The sequence below is a fragment of the Muntiacus reevesi genome, chromosome 15, assembly GCF_963930625.1.
Source record: "Muntiacus reevesi chromosome 15, mMunRee1.1, whole genome shotgun sequence".
In the NCBI taxonomy this organism is placed as follows: domain Eukaryota; kingdom Metazoa; phylum Chordata; class Mammalia; order Artiodactyla; family Cervidae; genus Muntiacus; species Muntiacus reevesi.
Window position 1 is genome coordinate 43,442,913 of NC_089263.1, and position 21,828 is coordinate 43,464,740.

Genomic DNA, 21,828 nt, shown 5'->3' on the forward strand with positions numbered 1-21,828 from the left:
CACTTCCGATGAGGTGGATGAACCAAAAACCTATTATACAGAGTGCAGTGAGTCAGAGAGAGAAAGATAAATATCATATTCTAATGCACATATAGAATCTAGAAAAATGGTACTGAAGAATTTATTTACAGGGCAGCAGTGGAGAAACAGACATAGAAAATAGACTTATGGACATGGGGAGACGGGAGGAGAGGGTGAGATGTACGGAAAGAGTAACGTGGAAATTTACATTACCATATGTAAAATGGATAACCAACAGGAAGTTGCTGTATGGCTCAGGAAACTCAAACAGGGGCTCTCTGTCAACCTAGAGGGGTGGGATGGGGAGGGAGATGGGAGGGAGGTTCAAAAGGGAGGAGATATATGTATACCTATGGCTGATTCATGTTGAGGTTTGACGAAAAACAACAAAATTCTGTAAAGCAATTATCCTTCAATAAAAAAAATTTTTTTTCTTCTAGTTTTATGAAGATGTAATTGACATATAGCACTGTGTAAGTTTAAAGTGTGCATCATAGTGATTTAATTTACAAGCATCATGATATAAATTTAATGGGCATCCATCATCTCATATAGATACAAAATTAAAAAATAGAAAAATAAATTTTTCCTTGTGATGAAAACTCTTAGGATTTACTCTTAACAACTTTCGTATATAACACACAGTGGTGTTAGTTATATTAATCATGTTGTACTTGTTTATTTTATAACTGGAAGTTTGTACCTTTTGACGGCCTTCAACCAGTTTCCCCTCCCTAAATACTCCTAAAAATCTGCTTTTACTGGGTAATGTGTATACATATTTCTGAAAGCACAGGCTTATAATGAAAAATAGCAGTCTCCACTCCCATCTCTGTGTTCTACATGCAAGCAGCAATTGTCTATCTAAATCTTTTATCTACTGCTTCTGGAGTTTAGCCTTATTTCTAAATAATATCAGTTTTGGATAGTACCTTTTGAAAGCTGAGGATTCCATAATAGTTTCCCTCATCTCATTCTTCTAATATTGTTATGTCACAATTTTTGTTTTTGTTGTAACAATAACTATTTTTTGCTGATCCCAGATTTATGCTTTGCTCAAACTTCCCTTCTTGTTCAACTATTTTTTTTTTAACCTTGGAATTAATTGCTTCATTTATTGTTAGTTTTTTCTTATTTATCAGTTCTCCCCAGAGACCCCAGCAGATTTATGAAAACCCACACTGCCATTTTCCACATGGTCAAATGTGTCAGGTAATCCATGAGACCCATTTCCTTCTGGAATTCTCCATCCTGGGAGTAAGTCTTCCATCCCTAGACCCTGTTCCTTTCTGCTCCATCCTTCAGATACTTTCTATGCCAGCTGCTTCTCTGCCTTCATGGGTATCTCTCCACAAGTAAAATAATTCCCTTTAACTTCTTTCCCTGCTATAATCTTGTTTTCTTTTTTCAGTTTTGTTGAGTAGCTTCTTGGGAAAAAGTGTATAGAAGTTAGTTGTTTGAGATTTCTTGTGTTGGTTATCTATTGCTTTATAATAAATTACTCCAAAATTTAGTCACTTGAAACAGTAATCAGCATTTTATTTTGCAGTCTCTATGGTCAGGAATTTGGGAGCATTAGCTGGGTGGTTCTGGCTCAGGGAATCACATGAAATTGCAGTGAAGAGGTCAGCCAGGGAAGCAGCTATTTGAAGGCTTGACTGGGACTGCAGGAACTGCTTCTACGGTGACTTAAAGACTGGCGGGTTGTTGCTGGTTGTTGGTTGGAAGCCTTATTCCCATAGGCCTCTCCACAGGCTGACTGAGGGCTCCCATGACCTTGTGACTAGCTTCTCCCAGAGTGAATGGTTCACAAGAGCAAGACAGAAGTGACAGTGTTTTTAATAACCTAGATTTCTTCCACATTCTGTTCATTACAGATGAGTCATTAAGTCCTGCTCACTTTCAAGGGGACTGGAATTAGGGTCTACCTTTTGAGGGAGGCATGTCAAAGATTTATTGGACATGTTTTAAAACCCTTACATCTTTCATGTCTGGAACCATCTTTTTTTTTTTTGGAACCATCTTTTAACTCACCCTTCAGAGTATGGAATTCTAGATGGTAAGTAATGATGTTTCCTCAGAATTTTGAAGGCAGTTTTCCATTGTTTTCTAGCTTCCAGTACTTTGAGAAGCCTGTTATCATTGTGAATCCTGATCCACTGTACATGACCTGTTTTCTTCCTGAATAGCTGTAAGATGTTTTCTTTATCCTTGATGCTATGGAACAGCAAGGTGATATGTGCGTCTCTTTTCATTCATGTGAATACTCAGGAACATTTATATCAGGAAACATATCTTTTGTTCTGAGAAGTTTCTTATATTGTTTCTTCTCCATTTTCTGGTTTCTCATTTTGGAACTCTTATTGGTTAATTCCTGAACCTCCAAGATTGATCTTTGAATTTTCTTATATTTCATATATATATTATTACATATTATGTAAATCTTACATATTATATTTTTATTGTGCTTCCCTCCACCTCCTCCCTTCATTCTTATTTTATTCTTTTTAAGAGTATATTCAACTTTCTTTTCCAGTCCTCCTACTAAATATTTTATTCCCATTCTGTATTTAATTTCCAGGAGCTCTTATGTCCTCTGATTACCCATGTTCTATATTTTTTCCAACTCCTATTCTTTTCTCATGGGTGTGATCTCATCCCTTTATGGGTCTTAAATGCAGTTGTTTTGAACTTTTTTTCTGTATCTTGATTTGTTTCTGTTTCTTTACACTCCTTTTTTGTTCATTGTCTCTGTGTCTTTCGTTTTGATGCTTTTCACAAACAACTGGCCCCCTTTGGCCATCATACGTATCTAGGAGTGAGTCAATGAAATCTGCCTGTGTGCAGAGCTTGTCAGCTGCTGAGCTCTAGAAGTTTTCTTCTCACTGGTGAGCCTTTTGCTCTTTGGGGCTTCCCATGTATTTTCCCCTATCCAGACCCTTCTTCATTTCTTTCTAGATTTGGAAGTATGACTCAGACTTTTCGAATATCTCCCCCGCCTTAAATTCTTTCTTTACAGAGTGCCTGCGTGTGTATAGTGTACATGATGCAGATCTTGGGGTTCTGTCTCAGTTTATTTATCATGTTCAGAGGTTATGGCATGGCATTGTGCTCCTTCCTTTGATAACTATAAGTGTAGTTTGTTGATTTATTTTGTACATGTTTTCTGTTTACTTCATTATGTCTTCGGGAAGAGAGAGTTTATGATCTGGATTCATTTGTAATTTTACTGTAGCAGTTTTCCCCTACTTTTTGAATTCTGAATGTTTGTTATCTGCAGAGTAGTACAATAATTTCTGTAGCCAATACTCTGTTATTGGATTTTACTTTGTTCCTGGTTTTATGCATTATAAGTATTGCTTTTGTGAGCATCCTTTTCCATGCAACATTGGCCAAGGTTGTTATTTCTTTAGGATGGAATCCTCAGTGTAATTACTAGGTCAAAGGATATAGTCAGTGAAGTCCTTAAAACTTATTTGTAAGTTACTTTCTAAATTGTTGAGTTGGTTTGTATTCTCTGTATCAGTTGGCATTGTTTATTTATTTACTTTAAATTAATTAATTTATTTTAATTGGAGGCTAATTACTTTACAATATTGTGGTGGTTTTTGCCATACATTGATATGAATCAGCTACAGGTATACGTGTGTCCCCCATCCCGAACCCCCCCCCACCTCCCTCCCCACCCCATCCCTCCGGGTTGTCCCAGAGCACCGGCTTTGAGCACCCTGTCTCATGCATCAAACTTAGACTGGTGATCTATTCTACATATGGTAATATACATGTTTCAATGCTATTCTCGCAAATCATCCCACCCTCATCTTCTCCCACAGAGTCTAAAAGTCAGTTCTGTATATCTGTGTCTCTTTTGCTGTTTTACATATAGGGTTGCTGTTACCATCTTTCTAAATTCCATATATATATCTGTTAATAAATACTGTATTGGTGTTTTTCTTTCTGACTTACCTCACTCTGTATAATTGGCTCCAGTTTCATCCATCTCATTGGAACTGATTCAAATGCATTCGTCTTAATAGCTGAGTAATATTCTGCTGTGTATATGTACCACACCTTTGTTATTCATTCATCTGCTGATGGGCATCTAGGTTGCTTCCATGTCCTGGCTATTATAAACAGTGCTGCGATGAACATTGGGGTGCACGTGTCTCTTTCACTTCTGGTGTCCTCACTGTGTATGCCCCACAGTGGGATTGCTGGGTCATATGGCAGTTCTATTTCCAGTTTTTTAAGGAATCTCCACACTGTTCTCCATAGTGGCTGTTCTAGTTTGCATTCCCACTGACAGTGTAAGAGGGTTCCCTTTTCTCCACACCCTCTCCAGCATTTATTGTTTGTAGACATTTTGATAGCAGCCATTCTGACTGGCGTGAGATGGTACCTCATTGTGGTTTTGATTTGCATTTCTTTGATAATGAGTGATGTTGAGCATCTTTTCATGTGTTTGTTAGCCATCTATATGTCTTCTTTGGAGAAATGTCTGTTTAGTTTTTTAGCCTATTTTTTGATTGGGTCATTTATTTTTCTGGTAGGCGTTGTTTATTATAATTGAAAAGAATAAAACAATTTTGCCAAGTTAAGAATAGTATTACATACTGCACATTTAATTTGCCCTTATATTTGTCTCTGTCTCTTCTTTTGGCTGCTTTTGGTAGTGAGTATGGACAGTATTTAGATTTTTCTTACTGATTTATCTATGCTTGTTTAATTTCATCTGATGGTTTTAAGGCTTTGTCATGTTGCAGATATTTTTTATTGCTTTCTTCTTACCTTTGCTTTTTAATGTGTCTTTAATTTCTGTGTGCACAAATAGTTTTTTAAAACATAACTTGTAAAAAAAAAATAACTTGTCCTTCAGATTTTTGGGCTTTGAAAAGCTTTCTTCATCCCAATATGCTTCCTTTACATTTCATTTTATAAATTTGTTTAGTCCATTAATTCTTTTGTATAACATAAGGCAAAGAACCTCATGTTATAGAATTTTTTCTCTGCATCATTTCAGTTCAGTCACTCAGTCATGTCTGACTCTTTATGACCACATGGACTGCAGCATGCCAGGCCTCCCTGTCCATCACCAACTCCCAGTACTTGCTCAAACTCATGTTCATTGAGTTGGTGATGCCATCCAACCATCTCATCCTCTGTCGTCCCCTTCTCCTACCTTCAATCTTTCCCAGCATCAGGGTCTTTTCCAGTGAGTCAGTTCTTCGCATCAGGTGGCCAAAGGATTTGAGTTTCATCTTCAACATCAGTCCTTCCAATGAATATTCAGGACTGATTTCCTTTAGGATGGACTGGTTGGATCTCCAAGGGACTCTCAAGAGTCTTCTCCAGCACCACAGTTCAGAAGCATCAATTCTTCAGCTTTCTTTATGGTCCAGCTCTCATATCCATACATGACTACTGCAAAAACCATAGCTTTGACTAGATAGACCTTTGTCGGCAAAGTAATGTCTCCGCTTTTTAATAAGCTGTCTAGGTTGGTCATAACTTTTCTTCCAAGGAGTGTCTTTTAATTTCATGGCTGCAGTCACCATCTACAGTAATTTTGGAGCCCCGAAAAGTAAAGTCTCTCACTGTTTCCATTGTTTCACCATCTATTTGCTATGAAATGATGGGGATGGGTGCTATGATCTTAGTTTTCTGAATGTTGAGTTTTAAGCCAACTTTTTTGTCTCTGTACAGTTAAACTCATTTTTCTCTTGTCATTTATTATCATCTGGTTTTCAAATGATTTAAAAAGTCACCTTTTTGTAACATTTTCTACAATCGGAGTCTGTTTCTTGGCTTTTAAATCCCATTCTGCTTATCTTTTTATTCTAATGCAGCATACTTAAAAAAAAAAAAAGACTATAGCCTCATTAATATGTTTTGTTCTTTCTCTGGTAATGCTAGTCCTTGAAAATCTCCCAAGACGCTAGTTCAGGTTCAAAACTGTGAGATGCCTTAGTCAGGGAACTGCCAAGAGGCAGTTGGTTCTGAACCCAGGCCAGAGGGAGACCAGTGCAAACATGGAACCTTGGAGCCATTTTCCTGTCACTCCCTAACATGGCCCTGATGAGAAGGAGCGTGGTCTGAGTTGGTGAAAGGGGTCAGTGAGCAGGTTCACTAAGTATACGTGTGAAGATTGGAGGGGGGTGGGATTTTGAAGCCAAATATGTAGTTATAATTAGTAATACTTTATAAAAGCTAAATTACCCATTCAGTATAGAAGGCTTTAGAGGCACCAAAGCAAGGGAGTTTGAATGCCTCTTTCTTTTCTGGATGGCTTTTTACTTGCTTCATTTATGACTTTCTTTCCTTCTCATGGAAGGCTGTTGAGGGGCTGGGGATAAGGGAGGGAAGAACAAAGAATAATGAGGATAGAGTCAAGACACTTCTATTTGTGTAATTTAAAGTATACCTTATATTTTTTAGAGATGCCTTCAAAACTTCAAACATTTCAGTCCCACTGTACCTTTTTTTTTTTTAATTGTAAACAATGACTGGTAGGTTTATTTCAGAATTTCTGCTTGGCCTAGGGCAAATATATCGATGGAATACAAAGAATTTACCAGCTTAAAGTCCATATTCTTTTTTTTAATGGTAATTAAAAAAACTTTTTTTCATTGAAATATTCTTGAAAGCAAAGTCTTTATCACTCCTGCTTAGCTTTCAGAGTCCTCTTTGGTTGGAGAATCTGGTTTTATTCATAGCCATCACACAGTCTTGACTGTGGCTGCAGCCTGTTCTTGCTTCTTATCTGCTATGTAACAGTTCCCAAATCTTGTAGTACAATGTAGATAATGCTAAACTATTCAATAAAATTTTACCAAAAGCAGAGGAGTAAGTAAAAGGAAGTTAGCATAGAGAGTAACATGTAATGAGATAATTTTTCAAAGGAGATCTAGTTTTAGCCTTCTTTAGCTCTGCTTTCTCTCTACCTCCGGGATTGCTTCAAATTTACAGAAACCATCTTTTCTCTACCACTTGGGAGAACCTTCAAGCATATGTAGAATCTAAATTTCAAACCCCAAAAGAGAAGACTTCATGATTGACACTGGGAATGCTGAAAATGGGCATGACTTATGCCTTCCACAAGAAATCATAACTAACTGTATTCCAGTAGCTACTATGAGACAGTCATATCTAGCTATATCTCAATAGGCTATTGTCTTTACTAGAGATATGCATGTGGTAGGTGGGTGGCAATCTGTCACAGCCTTTTAGATGATAAATCTATGTGTAATTTATCATATAAGATTATAGTGGGAAATGGCAACCCACTCCAGTATTCTTGCTTAGAAAATTCCATGAACAGAGGAGCCTGATGGACTATAGTCCATGGGGTCACATAGAGTTGGACAGTACTGAGTGCACACACACACACACACACACACACACACACACACATACACAACACATTATATTGATGCTCATCTTGTGGCTTTTAAAATAAAGAATACAGTATTTTATAATAAAAAAAACAATGGGCTAGAACAAGTAGACCTGGATTCTAGTCTGATTTACTAGTAAACAGTCTTGTCTCTTAGCCAGTGGCTCAGTCTTTCTATAGCTTTGTTGAAAGATTGGGATATAATTAGCCTGTAATTTTACAATTTTATCTTTAATTGACTTGTTTAAATAATTATAAAATTGATACTTGAATTTTTTCTCTTGATGATATATTAATCTCTTTTAATATGATTGACATATTAGTGAGGAATTGTTCTGATTGGAGAAAAAATAGTTTGTTTTACAATGATGCATTTCACAGGACAGGCTCTCCATTGTGCTGCAGGGGACCTGCCTGTATTTAAAGGGGGCTACAGGAGCTCACTACGAGTTTTTTATGAAGTAAATATTTGCCTCTTTATCACATGCAGATTTATATGTTCTTTTTTTTCTTTTTTTAAGATTTAGATGTTCTTAAACAATTTAATTGTGTGTAGTTCATTGTATACTTAGATTCTGCACTTTCTAGTTTTAGTTCATTCATATATTTGACATTTCATCATTAAAATTTTTAAGTTGAATTTCAACAAAAGCACCATATGTTAAAATACTTGAAGAGTGAGTTATTTGGTACTGTTAGTTAAATATGGAACGATTCTTTCCTTCCTACTTATGTGTGATCTGTTTTTTTTTTTCTCCCAGAGTGAAAAGCTTTTGTTATATGATACAGTACAGAGTGAGCTGGAGGAGAAGATCAGAAGGCTTGAAGAGGACCGGCACAGCATCGATATTACCTCAGGTAAAGGGAAGGCTGTGACTCACGTGTAAGTGACACTGGACCCCTGGTTTACTGAGGTGTCCCATCACATCTCGTCTCCTATACCAACGGTATACAAATCAGGTGTCCTAAAGAGAGGGCAAGGAGGAAGACTGCTAAAGAATTCGCTGTGATTGTGAGTGTTGCTTTAATTTGAACTCATACTTCAGAAAGATGTAGAAAGTGAAGCACATGAAAAGGAATGAAATAGAAGTGTGTCAGAACAACAGGCATAAGAATAATGTACTGTAAGAATAGTTAAGAATATTAGTACAACAGAAGAGTAGTTAGTATTGGAAGACAGCTACAGTATATATTCTTTCCTCTTAAGTCTTGAAAGATTGTCACGTGGAAGAAGGAATAGAAGCCTTTTCTCTTGGTCCTACACAAACTAGGACAAAAGGATGTATACTATAAGGAGGCAGATTTTTGTCTCAAAAAAGGGAAATATTTATTAACAATGAGATTAGGACAAAGTGAAATTGGCTTTTTCAGGGAAAGGCTTTCTGCACCTTGGAAGATTTCCTGGGTTATCCTATGATTCTTGCATGTGTACTATGTTACTTGTTATAAATTCTGTTTCTCCAGTATGGAGGAGGCAGGCTCCCGTGCCACTCTTCCATTAGTTGGGTGACCATGGGTGACGGTTGTTTTAGCTTTTCTGAGTCAGTCCCTTCATTTGATTGAAGTAATGAAACTGTCTGCCTGAGAGGTAGCTTCGAAGATTAGTTGAGACCACTCATGTGATGAATATTTAAGTGCCTGACATTTATGTTCATCAGTTACTAGGCGTTAAGTGCCAAATTGAATTTTGCTCTAACGAAAGCAGAGGAAAATTCATGAATATATAGCTGCTCATGAAATTATATCTAGTCATATATATACATACAGTATATACCCATATTTATATCATATAAACATAGCCACCAATGCAGTTTTGCTACTATGAAATTATAGTCTTTTTTTCCCTTTGATCTCAAGAAATCAGATAATACTTAATTTTTATTTACTTTGCCAGAGCTGTGGAACGATGAGCTTCAGTCAAGAAAAAAGAGGAAGGATCCTTTCAGTCCTGACAAAAAGAAGCCAGTTGTTGTGTCAGATATCCTTTTTCAAATTTTCTGTTTTTTTTTAAATTTTTTGTTGTTGTTTTAATGTACTTTTTTGCACTGTGCATATCTCTGTAACTTTTATTAGTATACATTGTCTTTATTTGCATAATACTGTAATAAGAAAAGATGATTTTTAAAAATGATTGAAAGCAGAAGGGTATAGTTTAGATTAAGCGAGGTAGAGAGGATAAGAAATTTAGCCATGATCTCAACTTTGAAAATTAATATGGCTTTGTAGATCACAAGGGCTTTGAAATGAAGCAGCTGTTTATTATATAGCATGATTGGTTAATTCTCATGTGTACTTTTTAACATTTTTAATGTCTCTGAAACTGGTATGTCTTTAAATTAAATTAATGTATACATTCAATCTTGGCATTCCCTATGGTACCCTCCCCTGGCTCCTGCTTTCCCGTCATCCACCTCAAAATAGTGATTAGGTTGTTGGTGTATCTTAGTGTCAGAGACACCATAGGATTAAGAGAATATAGTTATAATATCTGAAGTACTAGAACATACTTATGCCAGTACTAAGTTTTTTGAAAAAACAGTTTGGAGTCAGAATTCAGCATGTTGAAGGTTTCTGTCTTAAGTCATTCTACCAGTCTCTGAAAAACAGAAATTTGGAAGTGTAGTTTAAAATTGAAATTTTTACAGCTAAACTGACCTTGACTTTTCAACGTCCGTATATAGTTTATATGTTACAAGATCTTGATATTCTTGAAGACTGGACAACAATAAGGAAGGTATGATTAAAGAGCAATGGAATTCAAGTATATTTTTTGTAGTCTACTTTTTAAGAGTCTATAATTTTTCACTAATATATCAAAATATTGTTGTAAATATGCTTTACTTTGCAACAGTCTCTCTAGGGCAGTCATTACTAATACAGATAACTGTGGATTGCAAGAGTATTTTAAGAGAGGCATGTTAGCAGTTTGATTGTATTTTTTCCTGTGATAACGTACTTAATAATTTATGCAGAAGTATGGAAAAGTGTTTAGGTTGCCCCAAAATAGTAATGAATTACCATTCTGTGCCTAGTTCTTAGCCTGGTACTGGCTCACAGAAGGCACTAAGATATATTTGTTGAATGAATGAAAGTGAGTGAATATTTGAATCTTTATTATATATTTTTGCATTTTGTCATTAAAAATTGAAATGTTAGAAGATTTTCTGTGCCTGTTTGAAAGTAGAGACTTATTTTCCCATTAAAATTTTCCATTCTCAGAAGCTTCTCGGTTGAGAATTTGAGATTATATTAGGTATTGATAACATCTCTAGAAGAAATTTTCATTCTTTTTATATTCCCATGGTTTTAGACATTACCAATTTATTGAAGCAGATCATGTTTCACTGTGTTTGTTATTAAGCTTGTAAGTTTTATATATTAAATGGATATCAAAATATACTTTGATTTTGAACTCAGACATCTTTCTTCTTTTTTTTTTAATTAAGGCAATGGCTACACTTGGTCCACATAGAGTGAAAACAGAACGTAAGTCATTTTGTCTGTGTTTAGAAATCTTCTCTTTGGAGACTTTTAAAGTCATCTACTTATTAAACCACTCCCCCATCACTGGTTTCATTTCATCAGTGGACACTATATGCAGAACTGTGAAAAATTCTTCTGGAGTATTTGCTTCATGTAAAAGTTTTGCAATTTCTAAATGGAATGTATTTCTTCTTTTAGTGTTTCAACTGCATTACAATTGCTGATAATGGATCAGTAATCATAAAAGTACTTATTTAGTGTTTTTTAATGGGCTCAATAATTCTATAGGGGAGGTGTCTGGAGTCCGTGGATGGCCTTCAGCGAGACTGTGAATAGGAATTGTGGAATTTCAATTCCACAAGCCTCTGGAATTGTGGGCAAAATTACTTCTGTACCTATATTTTCTATGAGAGAGATTAGAATGCTTGCAGTGGGGTTCATCAAAAATCCAGAAATCACTGCCAAAGTAGTGACAGACATTATTGTCTAGAATAATTTCTCTGTTTCTGCCTTCTTTCACTATGTAGATTTGAGCCATGGATTCCTTTAAGAGTCTCACTGCACTGTTGAATGCGTCTCCTCCCCAGCCCCTGTTATCTTTAGCATGTGTATTCTTTGTTTTCTTCATGGCACTTACCACAATTTGTAATTTTTTGATTGTTTACATGTTTACCTGTCTCCTGAGAGAATCGTAAGCTCCACAAAGGTCAGAAATCTGTCTGTTTCAGTCACAGTGCTCAGAAAACATTTGTTGAATGAATGAATGAGTGAATACTTACTGAAAACCTTTTATATACCAGGCACTTTTTGAGGTCAGTGAATGCAGTGGTGCAAGACTTGAATCTTCCTGGAACTTCCTTGAGGGAGGCAGATGATAATGTATATGTAAATAGATAACTAACTAGATAATGACAAATTGTAATAATTGCTATGAAGGAAATATAAAGCTGTGAGGAAGATTAACGAGGAGTGGGTAGAGTGGTTGGGGAAGACCTTTCTGAGGTGGTGACATTTGAATGATGCAGAGGGGCATATTTCATGGTGTGCTTTTGACAGTGTGCTTCCATAAAGAATTTTTTTTTTTTCTGCATGAGTTTATCTGACGAATCTCAAACCATTTCTAGAATTTCAAAATGAAAATTCTACTGAGGGCATTTGCTTTTTAGAATCAAAGGCCTGGGAAATTCTTGGAATATATGTTAAACTTTGCTTTTTTGAAAGTGTCAGTTGAGACAATAAAAGTGTCAGGTGAGACAGTATGAAAAAATATAATTTTCAGTGGAATTACGATAACTTAGATTTTAAATCTTACTTAAAATTGGCACTAGTAAAGCAGATTGCATCATCTCTCCTCCTTACACTTGTCTAGTTATTTATTTATTATATATTGTTTGTGTGTGTGTTAGTCATTCAGTTGTGTCCGACTCTCTGTAACCCCATGGACTGTAGCCCACCAGGCTCCTCTTTCCATGGAATTTCTCCAGGCAAGAATACTGGGTTGCCATTCCCTTCTCCAGGGGATCTTCCCCACCCAGGGATTGAACCTGATCTCCCGCTTTGCAGGCAGATTCTTTGCAGTCTGAGCCATCAGGGTTTTTCAGTGGAAATATGACAACTCAGATTTTAAATCTTACTTAAAACTGGCAGTAATAATGAGTAATATATCTGCCCTCTTGCACTTGTTAATTGATTTATTATATATTGTTTAACTTTATTAAATAGCTCTATTAAAAACAGTGAATTATATAAAAAATGTAGGAAATGAAATTCTCTTTGTTTTTATTAGATGTAGATTTGTTATCTAAAAAAGTATTTTTAGTGTTTTTTCACATAGATGCATGGATTGGTATTAATGCTTAAGTGTTCTGCACTTTTGTTCTTCTGACAGTGTCTTATTAATATAATGGTTTTTGAACTGATCCCTTTAGCACCCGTGAAACTGGAAAAACACCTGCACAGTGCTAGATCCGAAGAGGGAAGGTTATACTATGACGGTGAATGGTATATACGTGGACAGACGATATGTATTGACAAAAAAGATGAATGTCCTACAAGGTAAAAAGCCTTTATTATTTCAATGCTTCTTAGTATTAGAGTGTACTGCATTGTTGTCGGTAAATTTTTGCTGCTTGTGTAGTGCATTCATAATACATTAATATTTGCCTATGGATTTCTTTCTTCTCGTGATGTATTATTTGATTAGCATGTTTGAACACCAGTGTTAATGTTATACACTAGAGTTACATATTAAGTTCATGGACACAAGCATTAAACATAAGTGAAAAGATTAGAATTATTTAGCCAGGTAAGAAATCCCATTTGTTAATTCTTACAGTAGATGACTTGTTATGATTCTCGTATTATGACCTTTAAACCAGACTACTATGAATTTGACAGTATGCTTCCACCGTGTGGCTCTTAATTCTTAACTTTTGGAGGAATATTTTAGTATTTTGTATAAAAAAAAATCACGTCAATTAGAATGGGAGAGGAATTGAAAATTAATGAAAATTTAGAGTGATGGTAATTAAAGTATAACTTGCAAACTGAAAATTGCCTTTTAAAAGATTCAACCTGTCTGAGCTTAAATAAAGTTTGTATAATTATTTATAGAGCCTTCTAAGTTTTCTCTGCTGTGACCTTTGGAAAATATTAATGTGCCTCACTTCTTTAGTTCCTTTAGTAGTTTTTTATTTAATCCTCAGAGTTTTTTTTTGTCCTCTGCAGTAAGAAAATAACTTTTTCTAGGTAGTAATAGTAAATAAAGTGTTTGCATTTAGTATTAAATACTCATTTCAGGAGCAAACTTTTCTCATAAAAGTCCAATGAGCTAATTAATTACTAGGTTACATATATAATGCCCCTGGGTTTTTTGCTTTATCTTCTTGCTTTTGAGTCATATAACTACTACTACTTAGAATCTGTGTGTGTGCATGCTAGTTGCTTCAGTTGTGTCAGATTCTTTGTGATCCCATGGACTATAGCCTGCCAGGCTCCTCTGTCCATGGGATTCTCCAGGCAAAATACTAGAGTGGGTTGCCATGCCCTCCTCCAGGGGATCTTCCTGACCCAGGGATCGAATCCATGTCTCAGATATCCAATATTGGCAGGTGGGTTTTTTACCACTAGCACCACCTGGGAAGCATATATATTATATTATATTATAAATATATGTACATATATATATATAAAATACCCCTGGCTTCTTTGCTTTATCTTATTGCTTTTGAGACATACAACTACTACTGTGTAGCATAAATGTGGTTAGAAAGGAAATGCTTGTGCTCAGTCACAAAGTTGTGTCTGACTCTTTGCAACCCCTTGGATTGTAGCCGGTCAGACCCCTTTATCTGTGGGACTTCCCAGGCAAGAATACTGGAGTGGGTTGCCGTTCCATTCTCCAGGGGAAGGCTCAGGGTCTTCCTGCAGCGTAGATCAAACCCGTGTCTTCTGTATTAGCAGGTGGATTCTTTGCTATTGAGCCACCAGGGTAGTCCTAAAGAGGAGATAAAATAGCATAAAAGAGAATTAAGCATAAACATAGTTTTAGAAAGACTTCTGTTAGGTTGGTGCAAATGTAATTGTGGTTTTGGACTGTGAATTTTAAATCATTGTTACTAGGTTCAAACACATCTTTATTAATCAAAATAGGAACCATTACAATCAACACATTTTTGCCAACGAAAAATGAGTTTATTTCTGTAGCACAAAAATCCATGCTTTGAGATGTGATGAACTCTTTCTTGGAAAACATTTTCTGCACCCTGCTGGTTGTAGAAGCGTTTTCCCCACAAGAAGTTGTTGAGATGCTTGAAGTGGTTGTCAGTTGGCATGAGGTTAGGTGAATATGGCAGATGAGGCAAAACTCGTATCCCAATTTGTTCAACTTTGAAACGGTGGTGGTGCAACGTGTGTTTGGGTGTTTTCGTGGAGAAGAATTGGACCCTTTCTGTTGCATGCTGGATGCAGGCATTGCAGTTTTCAGTGCATCTCATCAATTTGCTGAGCATACTTCTTAGATCTAATGGTTTCATCAGGATTCAGAAAGCTGTAGTGGATCAAATGGGCAGCAGACCACCAAACAGTGACTGTGACCTTTTTTCGGTGTAAATTTGGCTTTGGGAAGTGCTTTGGAGCTGCTTCTTGGTCCAACCGCTGAGCTTGTCATCCAAAGTATTGGAGAGTCATCTTCAACATCAGTCCTTCTAATGAACACCCAGAACTGATCTCTTTAGGATGGACTGGTTGGATCTCCTTGCAGTCTAAGGGACTCTCAAGAGTCTTATCCAACACCACAGTTCAAAAGCATCAATTCTTCAGCACTCAGCTTTCTTTATAGTCCAACTCTTACATCCATACATGACTACTGGAAAAGCCATAGCCTTGACTAGATGGACCTTTGTTGACAAAGTAATGTCTCTGCTTTTTAATATGCTATCTAAGTTGGTCATAGCTTTCCTTCCAAGGAGTAAGCATCTTTTAATATCATGGCTGCAGTCACCATCTGCAGGGATTTTGGAGCCCAAAAAAATAAAGTCAGCCACTGTTTCCACTATTTCCCCATCTATTTGCCATGAAGTGATGGGACCAGATGCCATGATCTTAGCTTTCTGAATGTTGAACTTTAAGCCAACTTTTTCACTCTCCTCTTTCACTTTCATCAAGAGGCTCTTTAATTCTTCTTCACTTTCTGCCATAAGGGTGGTGTCATCTGCGTATCTGAGGTTGTTGATATTTCTCCCGCAGTCTTGATTCCATCTTGTGCTTCTTCCAGCCCAGCGTTTCTCGTGATGTACTCTGCATATCAGTTAAATAAGCCTTGACGTACTCCTTTTCCTGTTTGGAACCAGTCTGTTGTTCCATGTCCAATTCTAACTGTTGCTTCTTGACCTGCATACAGGTTTCTCAAGAGGCAGGTCAGGTGGTCTGGTATTCCCATCTCTTTCAGAATTTTCCACAGTTTATTGTGATCCACACAGCCAAAGACTTTGGCATAGTCAATAAAGCAGAAATAGATGTTTTTCTGGAACTCCCTTGCATTTTCGATATCCAGCGGGTGTTGGCGATTTGATCTCAACAATCAGTGTTGAGTTCTTCAACAACTTCTCGTGTAGTGGTAATAGGATCAGCTTCGATGATGGCTCTCAATTTCGTTGTCAACTTCTGGTGACCGGCCGCTGCACTCCTCATCTTCAGGCTCTCGGCACCTTTGCAAAACATCCTGAGCCACTACTGTACTGTATGTTCATTAGCAGTTTCTGGGTCAAATGCATTGATGTTGTGAGTTGTCTCTGCTGCTTTATGACCCATTTTGAACTCGAATAAATCACCCAAATCTGCTTTTTGTCTAGCATCATTTCCCTTGTCTAAAATAAATGTAAAATACACAGCAAGTAATAAGTCATTAGCAAAAATACATAAAGTGAGAAATGTATATTAAAAAATGATGTGTAACATAACCACATTTATTTAAGAATGCATTCCAATATCAAATGGCAAAGTTCTACAATGCAAAACTGCAATTACCTTTGCACCACCCTAATATATAAAGATTAATAGTGTTTAAAAAAAAATCTGAGTATCATAGATGCTTGACACTGGGAATTAAGATTTGTATTTGGAACATATCCTACAACCATATCAATATGAGTTGGAGCTGTAATACCATAGATAAAGAGTGGTTTTAGCTCCACTTTTTTGTCTTTTGGAGGTGGAGTGGGAATGGACAGTGTGCTTTTAATGATTCCAAGAGTAAATTTTAACAACTCTATTAAGAAAAGAAAGGAGATAATTGTGTTGCTGAATGTGGTATTTCTGGCCGCATGCCCTGCTAGTAGCATTCTGATAAATGACAATTACATACCTGAGTCTGCCCTTACAGTCCAGCTATTGTGGTTTTATAGTTAATGCTCTAAAATGAGTGGAGGAGGCATACTGTCATTCATTCATTTTTTTTTTTTTTCTTTTTAGTGCTGTAATTACAACAATTAACCATGATGAAGTTTGGTTTAAGAGGCCTGATGGAAGCAAATCTAAGCTTTACATTTCACAGCTACAGAAAGGAAAATACTCAATTAAACATTCGTAATCATGATTTAAGTGTTATCTAAATCTACCTTATTAGTGTTACCAAGTATGATGTGCCATGGGAATTAAAAAATGTATTCAATAACTTAATATTCTCATTGAATCATGAGAGACTGTGTATTTATAGGTAGTATTCTAAGTAAACCTCTTGTTGATATGTTATTAAAAGAGACAGTAATAAAAGTTTAGTCATGATCATTACATTTATTTGCCTTTTTGATCCAATGACCAATAGGTGTATATGGTAGGGATTTCTTACTAAACTTTTTTCTTTGGTTTTTATGTAAATCTGTCTTACCTTTAGTGAACTGTGTTAGCAATGGCTACATTTATCTGCAGTTTTCTTGATTTTCAAGATCTTTTCTCTGATCATATATTTGTAAATAAGCCTGATAAGATGTTTCCTATAAATGGTTTGTAATAGCACATTCGTGTTAAATCAGAACTGAAATTTAAACGTGTATACGTGTGTATGTATAAATGGCTTCATCAGCTTATTTAGAACTGATGGCCTTACTTTACAATCTTATTTTACCCAAAATTAAGCTATTGGGCTTGAAAGCTAAAAGGAGCACTTTTATAGACTAGCAGCTTTCCTTCTCCTCTTCCTTGATTGTATGGTTGTGACCTATTTTTACAGATCATACTTTATGTTGATTAGCAAGATTAGTGTCAAGTAATATCATGCTTCTTCCTGTGTTTCTTGTGAATCTTTGGAGGGCAGGTATTGATGCCTGGTATTTATGATACAGTATGTAAGTGGGTGGACAGTAACTGACAGTATTGTGGTACTTGCTATATATGTCTGATCTTTCAAGACAGATTTTTAGTAAGCATTTTCCAGAGGTAAAACTAGGTTCATATCCTAATTTTATTTCTAGGGCAAAATAGACAGGGTTGATCTCCTTGAATCTATTCCCAAATTAATACTTTTATCTTCAGTGTTTCTACACTTTAAGGCCACTTCGTGCAATTTAGAAAGTATTGGCCTCTCTTCCCCTAATCACATTCAAAATTAACTTCTAAAACCTCGGGAACAGTACAGAGATCGAAGCCCTCAATATGGCAGCACAATTGGCTGTAGTATGTATTAGGGTACAACCAAATCAGGTATTCCTGGCGGTCTTATGCACTTTAATTTCTGTTATATTGAGACTTAAGAGGATGAAGAAGAGATCTACTTATTAACACTTAGGGCAGGAATATCTGCATTTTTCCGTTTGTTTTCTCACTGTTTTACCTCTGCAGACATCTTCCTGTGCAGATCACTACTTCAAAGTTGCCAAATGTTGATTAAAATATTTGACTTCTGAAATTCGTTGTCAGCAAAATTATGAATGTTGTTCGTTTCTAATTAACCTTAGCAAATGTACATAATGTCATAATCTGATAGTATTTGACAGTACTTATGTATACAATGTTTCATAAGCATTTTTAATAAGATTTGTATTTTTAAATTTAGTATATAATAAAAAGATGTGTTTGAGTGTCATTCGTAGTGTCTTGAATGACTTGTGCATGAGTTCTTTTATTTATAACCTGTCTACTTCTGAGAAGGATTTGAGCCAGTTTACATGAATAGATATGGAGTGTTGAACAAATGTTACAGCTTCTCTGTTTCAACCTCTGTTGCAAATATTTAAGATGGCTAAGTTATACTTAAATATATGCATATATGTTCTACTTTAATAAAAATATATTGAATAAGTTCTGAAATTTTAAGTAAAAGTCTTTATTTTAAAAACCATGATTTAGCACATTTACTTTCAGAACTTCAATGTTTGTATCATATAAAACAAATTCCATAAAATTGATGCTGATTCAGGTAAGCATATGCTTGTCTGTGATTGAAGTACTATAAAATAGATTTCATTGTTGTCAGTTTGCCATTTGACTTCTGGTCAAATAGTTTAGTTTAGGGGAACTGTTCAGTTCAGTTCAGTTCAGTTGCTTAGTTGTGTCCGGCTTTTTGTGACCCCATGACTGCAGCACGCCAGGCCTCCCTGTCCATCACCAACTCCCGGAGTTTACTCAAACTCATGTCCATTGAGTCAGTGATGCCATCCAGCCATCTCATCCTCTGTCATCCCCTTCTACTCCTGCCCTCAATCTTTCCCAACATCAGGGTCTTTTCCAGTGAGTCAGTTCTTCGCATCAGGTGGCCAAAGTATTGGAGTTTCAGCTTCAGCATCAGTCCTTCCAATGAATATTCAGCACTGATTTCCTTTAGGATGGACTGGTTGGATCTTCTTGCATTCCAAGGGACTCTCAAGTCTTCTCCAACACCACAGTTCAAAAGCATCCATTCTTTGGTGCTTAGCTTTCTTTACAGTCCAATTCTCACATCCGTACATGACTACTGGGAAAACCATAGCCTTGACTAGACGGACCTTTGTTGGCAAAGTAATGTCTCTGCTTTTTAATATGCTGTCTAGGGGAATTGTTGGAATCTGCAAAATGTGATGTAGCAGCTGCTGGTAACCTTACAATCAGTCTCTGTCTTAGGATCATTATGTGGCCTTTTCTGTCTTAACTTCCAGGATTTCATGTTTAGTCTATCCCTCCCCAACATTTCCCATTATAATAATGTAATCGTTACTAATCTAGTTCATCACTAAAAATAGTTAGCGAACAGTAAATGCACACTCCTTTTTGTCCCTTTTGTCCCTTCTTCTCACTGGCCACTGAGTACTTTTCATTGCAAACTTCTTTCACATAAAAGTAGTTTTGATATATGTATTGTTACTCAGTACTCAGATACCTCTGGACAGAACCATATACAATCTTAAATAATTGATAATTATTTTAAAAGAAGAACAAGAGTGTTGTCTGTTATTTCTGATTTTGATTTTGGATCCACTAAGTCCAGTACACTAAAATTGAATTAAAATAAATTTATAAGATAAGGAAAATGGATGTAGGATGAATGTATACACTAGTTAGGATTTATGTGGTTTCTTGCCAAGTTGGAATATAAACTATTTTAATTGCTAAAGATGAGGAAATCTGAAGTATTTTTAAAAGAACATGCAAGCTCAGAATGGAGTTAGGGAAAACACATGTTCCTTATGTTGTATTCATGGATGAACTGCTGGAAGTATGCCTGATGCATCAGGTGGGATTAATTGAGGCATTTCCGTCATTGGTCACTGTGGCTCAGAGTCTTGTCCTTTACCTTCATAGGCCCCAGAACTTAAACTCTATCCATATGCCCTTTCGTGGGCTGAATTGTGTCTGCCCCCCCCCAATTCATAAATTAAAGCCATCACACCCATTACCTCAGGACGACTGTATTTGGAGATGAGGCCTTTGAAGAGGTGATTAAGTTAAAATGGGTGTTTACATTGGGCCCTCATCCAGTCTAATGTCCTTATATTTATTTATTTTCAAAATTTCTTTTGAGGAAATTTGGACACAGAAAAATTTGGACAGCAGATGTGTGCAGAGGAAAGATCATATGAAGACAGAAGTCTACCACCTGCAAGCCAAGGAGAGAGGCTTCAGGAGAAACCAAACCTGCTGACACTGATCTTGGACTTCTAACCTCTAGAACGTGAGAAAATGCATTTCTATTGTCTAAGCCTCCCAGTCTGTGGTATTTGTTACGGCGAGTCTGTCAAACTAGTAACACGCCCTGAGTTGACCACTCTGGGAAAGTTAGACCAACTCACTCACAGTGGATTGAAGTGACATCTGCGTGTCAGTTTAATAATTTACATTGGGAAATATAACTGAGGAGGAGACCTGACTCAAGTCAACTACTTGGCATATTGTTTCCTTCTAGGAAAATCCGTGTGAAATCAAACTTGGAATCCAAAGATTGTTTTGTTGAAACCTTAGGGAGTCCACCCATCCTCTCATTATGCAGGACACATTGTTATAATCTGATTTTTAAAAAATTCTATTGAAGTATAATTGATTTACAATCTTATGTTAATTTCTTTTCTACAGCAAAGTGATTCTTGTACACATATATATTCTAATTCATATTCTTTTCCATTATGGTTTATCACAGGGTATTGAATATAGTTCCCTGAGCTATACATTAGGACCTTGTCATTTATCCATCCTGTATAGTTTGTATCTGCTAGTCCCAAACTGCGAATCCGTGTTTCCCCAACACTGCTTCCCCCTTGGCAACTGCAAATCTGTTTCCTATGCTTGGAAATCTATTTCTGTTTTATATATATGTTCATTTATGCTTTATTTTAGATTCCACATATAAGTGATATCATATGATACTTGTTTTTCTCTTTCTTACTTCACTTAGTACATTAATCTCTATGTCCATTCATGTTGCTGAAAATGGCATTATTTCATTCTTTTTATGGTTAGTAATCCATTGTACATATACACCACATATTTTTTTTTTTAATGTGTATTTTTACTTACTTGTCTGTACTGGGTCTTAGTTGCAGCATGCGAACTCATGTTGAGAAATATGTGATCTTAGTTCCCCCACCAGGGATTGAACCCAGGCCCTGTGCATCGGGAGCGCAGAGTCTTAGCCACTGCATCACCAGGAAAGTCCCAACACCACATCTTCTTTTTCCATTCATTTATTGATGAATATTTGGGTTGTTTTTATGTCTTAGCTATTGTAAAATACTGCTGCTATGAACATAACATAGAGGCGCATGTATCGTTTTTAATTACAGTTTTGTCTGGATGTATGCCCAAGAGTGGGATTTCTGAATCATGGCAACTCCATTTTTAGCTTTTGATTTGGTTTTTCCTGGTGCTGACTGGGATCCTGCTGACTGGGATCTCACTGTGAAGGCAGATGCACAGCCCCCCTCTCAGTTCTTTCTATACTGTGTACTTTGCCCTTCTGCCCTGTTTAT

The 21,828-nt window shown here is 36.3% G+C and overlaps 1 protein-coding gene across 1 annotated transcript in view; it reads left to right on the top strand.

Annotated features, from left to right (window-relative positions):
• The window catches only part of BRMS1L (BRMS1 like transcriptional repressor), a 42,097-nt gene extending 21,182 nt beyond the window's left edge, over positions 1-20,915 (top strand). Inside the window, exons 5-10 of the mRNA XM_065906522.1 lie at positions 8,176-8,272; positions 9,309-9,392; positions 10,084-10,148; positions 10,861-10,900; positions 12,826-12,952; positions 16,868-20,915. Coding sequence (XP_065762594.1) covers positions 8,176-8,272; positions 9,309-9,392; positions 10,084-10,148; positions 10,861-10,900; positions 12,826-12,952; positions 16,868-16,985 — 531 coding nt within the window. The 3' untranslated portion in view covers positions 16,986-20,915. The remainder of the gene's footprint in view (positions 1-8,175; positions 8,273-9,308; positions 9,393-10,083; positions 10,149-10,860; positions 10,901-12,825; positions 12,953-16,867) is intronic.
• Positions 20,916-21,828: the final 913 nt, after the last annotated feature.